Here is a 4,797-nt window from a genome sequence, read left to right as displayed (position 1 = left end):
TATATGTCTCATTTAGTTTCTTAAAAAAATAGTTGTAATTTTGTTTCCTTTAATACATGTTCTTATAAAAAACGAGTCTAGATCCTTCCCAGTTGACATGGAGAAATTGATTATAAATTTTTGAAAAGAACCGGAGGAAGATCCACCTATAGAAGATTCCTAGACATTCAAGTAAGAGCACAAAAAGTATGAAGAAATAATTGTGTATGTATGAAATTAAGGAAGTACTTCATGTGAGAATGCATTGTATTTATTAGGCAAAGGTGGCTAAAAATTATAAGGCATGTAAATCACGTAAATAGTTGACAAGTAAAGTTAATTGACATTAATTTATTATTTCTATATATATGTTAGTCAATTATCATATTTATCATAATTTGTGACATATTATGTTCACAGCTATATTTATTATGGTATATTTATATCGATAAGATATTATGAGAATATTTATTATAAGGATTTCATATATTTTTAATCTTTAAACTTGGATGCAAAATTAAAATTCATTGTTGTCCCAAACTTTGATACATTTTAATCCCTAAACTTAAAAATTAATGAATATATTTATCTTAACCCAATGTTATTATTATTATTTTTTTTTTGTATTAAAGGATGTTCTAGACTGACATTTGAGTTGAAATATGTCAAATGATCTAAACATCTAAAATGTCAACCTAAAACATTGTTTGACACGTAAAAAAAAAAAATAACACAATTGTGTTAGAAGAACGATATCTATTTACTCTTAAAGTTTGGAATCAAACTGTATCAACAATTTAAACGAAAACAAATTTTACTTTTATGTCAAAGCTTATAGACTAAAAACTTATTTAACCATTATTATAATTATATTTAATTAATATTAGTTTCAGCATAAATGTCAAATATTTGTATTTGTGTTTTTATTCGTCCAAATCATTGAATATTAAAAAAATTCACTTTATTATCAAGAATTTTATGTTGAAATGATGCATATTTTAAACTTAATATCAAATAATGAAGAGAAATTACACTACAAATGCTTCAACCACATAAATAATAACAAAGGCACGATAAATATTTGAGTATTCATTCATAAAATATATTCAAACCTTATCATATATTCTCTCTCAACAATGAAAGAGATGGCACAACTATTTTTTTTTATAATCCAAATGAACTAGAAATGGAATTTGATGTTGTCCTTCAAATTAAGCAAAGCATTGCATCATATCACTCTCACCATAGATTTCCTACCAAATAATAAAAACAAACGGAATGTTATAAATTCAAATTCTAAACAAGCATCATTCATAATGAGCAAGTTTACAACTAGATTTTAAGCTTTTCGAGAAATTTTTGATCTGCAATAAAAAATTAATAAACAATATGATATGATAACATAATAAGAGATGTTACCTTCAGGTCTTCTATTCAGAATCTTCTTTTCATTTTGATAGTAAAGACAACGACTGTAACATATATCCAATCAGTTACATTGATGAACCACCGAAAATAAGCACGTCTCCATGAAGGTTTTATTATTGAAGTTCCACAAACACTCCAAAATCCAACAAAAAATCCCAACCCCAGGCCGAGATAAAACTCAAAACTTAAGAGTTGATCCTCCTTTTTGTGAACTCTTCTTATCCTCGGTGGAATCACATCTAGGCATTGGTTTACGAGTGGCATGCCACAAAGCCCAATGTTCCCAACATAAGAAGAGTTATCAAAGGTATCAAATTGCTTGCCTACCGGAATCATTCCTGATAAGTTGTTGAAAGACAAGTTTATGTCACCGAGAAAGTCTATATATAAAAAGGTTATTGGAATTGTACCCTGAAGATGGTTTTGTGACAAGTCTATTGATTCCAAGTTCTTCAAATGACCAATGTTGTCGGGAATTAGTCCTATAAGATTATTTCTTGAAAGATTTAAGATTATTAGACCCATTAAAGATGTTATACTTTCCGGTATCTCTCCTGTTAGGTTATTATTAGAAATATCAATGACTATTAAATTTTGAGAAATTCTCTCCAATTCGATGTTTCTTCCTTTCAATGTCAATGATATTTTATCAAAAAAAAGCCCAATTCCACTGTCATGAAATACTAAAGGTGCAGATGTTCCATAAAAAGTGCTTTCCCATCGAATTTCCATATCTAACATTGCGCTTATATGACCAATGCATTGTGGTATTTCCCCTGTAATGTTGTTTGATGAGAGATCCCATACTTTAAGAGATAACATATTACATAGACTTTGGGGTATGCTTCCTTGGATCTTGTTACCTCGTAGACGCAGTACAATCAAATGCTCAAACTCTAACCATGTTTGTAATGTTCCTTCAAGATTATTATCCCCAAAATCAATGAATCTTAAGCTTCCTTTACAAAGAGCCAGAGATGGTATATCACCAGAGAAGTTATTGTTATTTAGATGCATTGACAAAATACTTCGTAAATTACCAAATGACTCTGGCACACTCCCTGATAAACTGTTATTTGCCAAATTTAGAACTTCCAAATTTTGAAATTTCTGCCAACAATTTGGAAGGGGGCCTGTGAGTGCGTTACTAGACAGGTCAAGATAAGTTACAGGCAGTGAGGATGTTTCACAAAAAGAATATACAAACCCTGTAAACATATTATTTGAGAGAAAAAATTCATATACTTTTGGAGGAAAAGGAGGCAATAGGCCAGACAAATTGTTGAAACTAAAATCCCATGTACTCATAAGCCCTGTCTTAATACATGATAGTGATTTTGGTAAGACTCCATTAAGTTTATTATGGGAAACATTTATGTATAACAAACTTGATGATATATCCCCAAGCCATTCAGGAAATGAATCCGTAATGTAGGTATTAGAGATTTGCAGCACCTGAAGTTTCCTTTGATGTTTAAGCCACAATGGAAATTGAGGCCCCAAAATGCTGAATGATGCATATAATGCCACCAATTGGAAAGGTGGAACCCAATCTGGACTTAAGTTAAATGAGAGAGAATTTTTACTCACATCAAGTATCTTTAAGCTAGATAGGTTTAATAGATGCTCTTCACTAATGTCACCATTCAACTCATTTGAGGAGATGGACAAAAACCAGAGATTAGAAAGTTTCCCAATAGTATACGGAAGTCGCCCACTCAATTTGTTGTGTGAAAGATCCAAAAAATGCAACGTAGCAAATTTAGTGACCTCGAATACAGGAAATGATCCATTCAAATTGTTTAAACTAAGATCCAAAGCTTTAAGACGAGGAGAGTGACCAAATAATAATGGCCCAACAATACTAGTGTTTTGAAGTGAAAGTCTTTCCAAGGATGAAAACAGTGAAAAATCAGGGAGTGTACCATTACTAAAGGGGTTGTGGTCGAGATTCAACACCTCTAAATCCTTTGCAGAACAAAATTCTGGTAAGTAACCACTGAGTTGATCAGACAATTTATTGAACCCAAGGTACAACTTCTTAAGATGACACAAAGTGTTAAAGGACTTTATGATGCCATTATCAAGTTCATTATGTGAGAGATCAAGAACTGTGAGGACTTTGCTAACATTCAACACCCATGACATAATTGAAGAGTCAAAGTGATTTCCCGATAGACTGAGGATTTGGAGGAAAGTGGAAGAATTGATGCGGGAGATTGATTTAGGATTGACTTGATGGAGTCCACAATCATTTAAATAGAGTTCAGATAGAAAAGGGATTTTACTTATTGATGATGGCCAATCAATAAGTGCGCCAAAATTGTTTTTTGAAAGATCAAGGTATTTTAAAGAAGACAGGTGAGAAAGCCAATCAAGATCTCTTGCAACAAAATAATTTTTGCCAAGGTCAAGATATTCCAAATTGGAAAGATTTGACATAGTATAAGGAACAGAACTAAGGCCATTCCATGCAAGTTTTAAATGTGTGAGTTGACCAAGTGAACCAATACATTTTGGGATCTCCCCCTGTAAGGAATTATGAGTGAGATCTAAGAAAGTGAGATGCTGCAGTTCACATATTGAAGAATCTATCTTACGCCCCAACTCTGTAGAGCGATTGAAAAATTCCATCTCTGGCATATCGTCTAAAAGATAGTTTAGATCTTCAACAAGTGTAATATTTGAAAAATTGAGATCAAGGGAGGTTACATGACCTGTTAAATTATTGCATGAAACTCCTTTCCACTTGCAACAATCATGACCGTTCCAGGAAGATAGAAGCTCCATTCCATGAACAAAACCTTCCTTTAACTTGAGAAGAGCTTGCTTGTCTGCCTCCGCACATAGCTCTGCATGCAAACTTCCATGACATAAAAAGATGCATAAAATGGTGGCCACACAAAGCTGATTGAGTCTGCTGCTAAGCATGATGATGAGCTCTATGTTTTGGGATATTAAAAGTGAAGAACGTATGAAGTGAAAACTAGCGAGGGCAAGACATTTATAGACCACAATTAGAAGAAGCTGACTCGAAGTCCATGCCAAATGCTTATTTACGTCACAGTTTTAGCCTTGAGTTGTTATATCGAACATGTTTCCTAGTATTTTCCAAGTCTAACTAATTTGAATAGTAATCAAAACTTGAGCTGAGGGCAAAACTTTTCTGCATTACAGTGATAGGTGACAACAAAAAAAAAAAATCCACATTGAATTTATTATTGATGAAAATTTTTCATACCATTTTTCTTTTTATATTATATATACATTGTTCTAAAAATTGTAATTCTCGTTTTAAAATGTAGTAAAACAAGACTGCATTTACTTTTATTTTTTCTAAAATTAAAATGAATAGAAGAATTATATATCATGAAGGCTTCGTTCTTTTGG

General features: G+C 32.0%; 1 protein-coding gene across 1 annotated transcript; it reads right to left on the bottom strand.

Moving 5' to 3' along the window:
* Positions 1–1,057: 1,057 nt before the first annotated feature.
* On the bottom strand, positions 1,058–4,365 carry LOC114181700 (receptor-like protein EIX2). The gene is made up of 2 exons (XM_028068225.2): positions 1,399–4,365; positions 1,058–1,232 (listed from the first exon to the last, which is right to left on the bottom strand). The coding sequence occupies exon 1, from the start codon at positions 4,336–4,338 to the stop codon at positions 1,414–1,416; it is 2,925 nt and encodes a 974-aa protein (XP_027924026.2). The 5' UTR covers positions 4,339–4,365; the 3' UTR covers positions 1,058–1,232; positions 1,399–1,413.
* Positions 4,366–4,797: the final 432 nt, after the last annotated feature.

Source organism: Vigna unguiculata, chromosome 4 (assembly GCF_037176805.1).
Source record: "Vigna unguiculata cultivar grain cowpea cultivar isolate G323 ecotype 2 chromosome 4, ASM3717680v1, whole genome shotgun sequence".
NCBI lineage: Eukaryota > Viridiplantae > Streptophyta > Magnoliopsida > Fabales > Fabaceae > Vigna > Vigna unguiculata.
The sequence above is the reverse complement of the archived record's forward strand: the minus strand, read 5'-3'. Positions and strand labels throughout refer to the sequence as shown.

Bases quoted from the DNA above. Each gene is read 5' to 3' on its own strand.
- LOC114181700 (XM_028068225.2), bottom strand. From the start codon at position 4,338: ATGCTTAGCAGCAGACTCAATCAGCTTTGTGTGGCCACCATTTTATGC.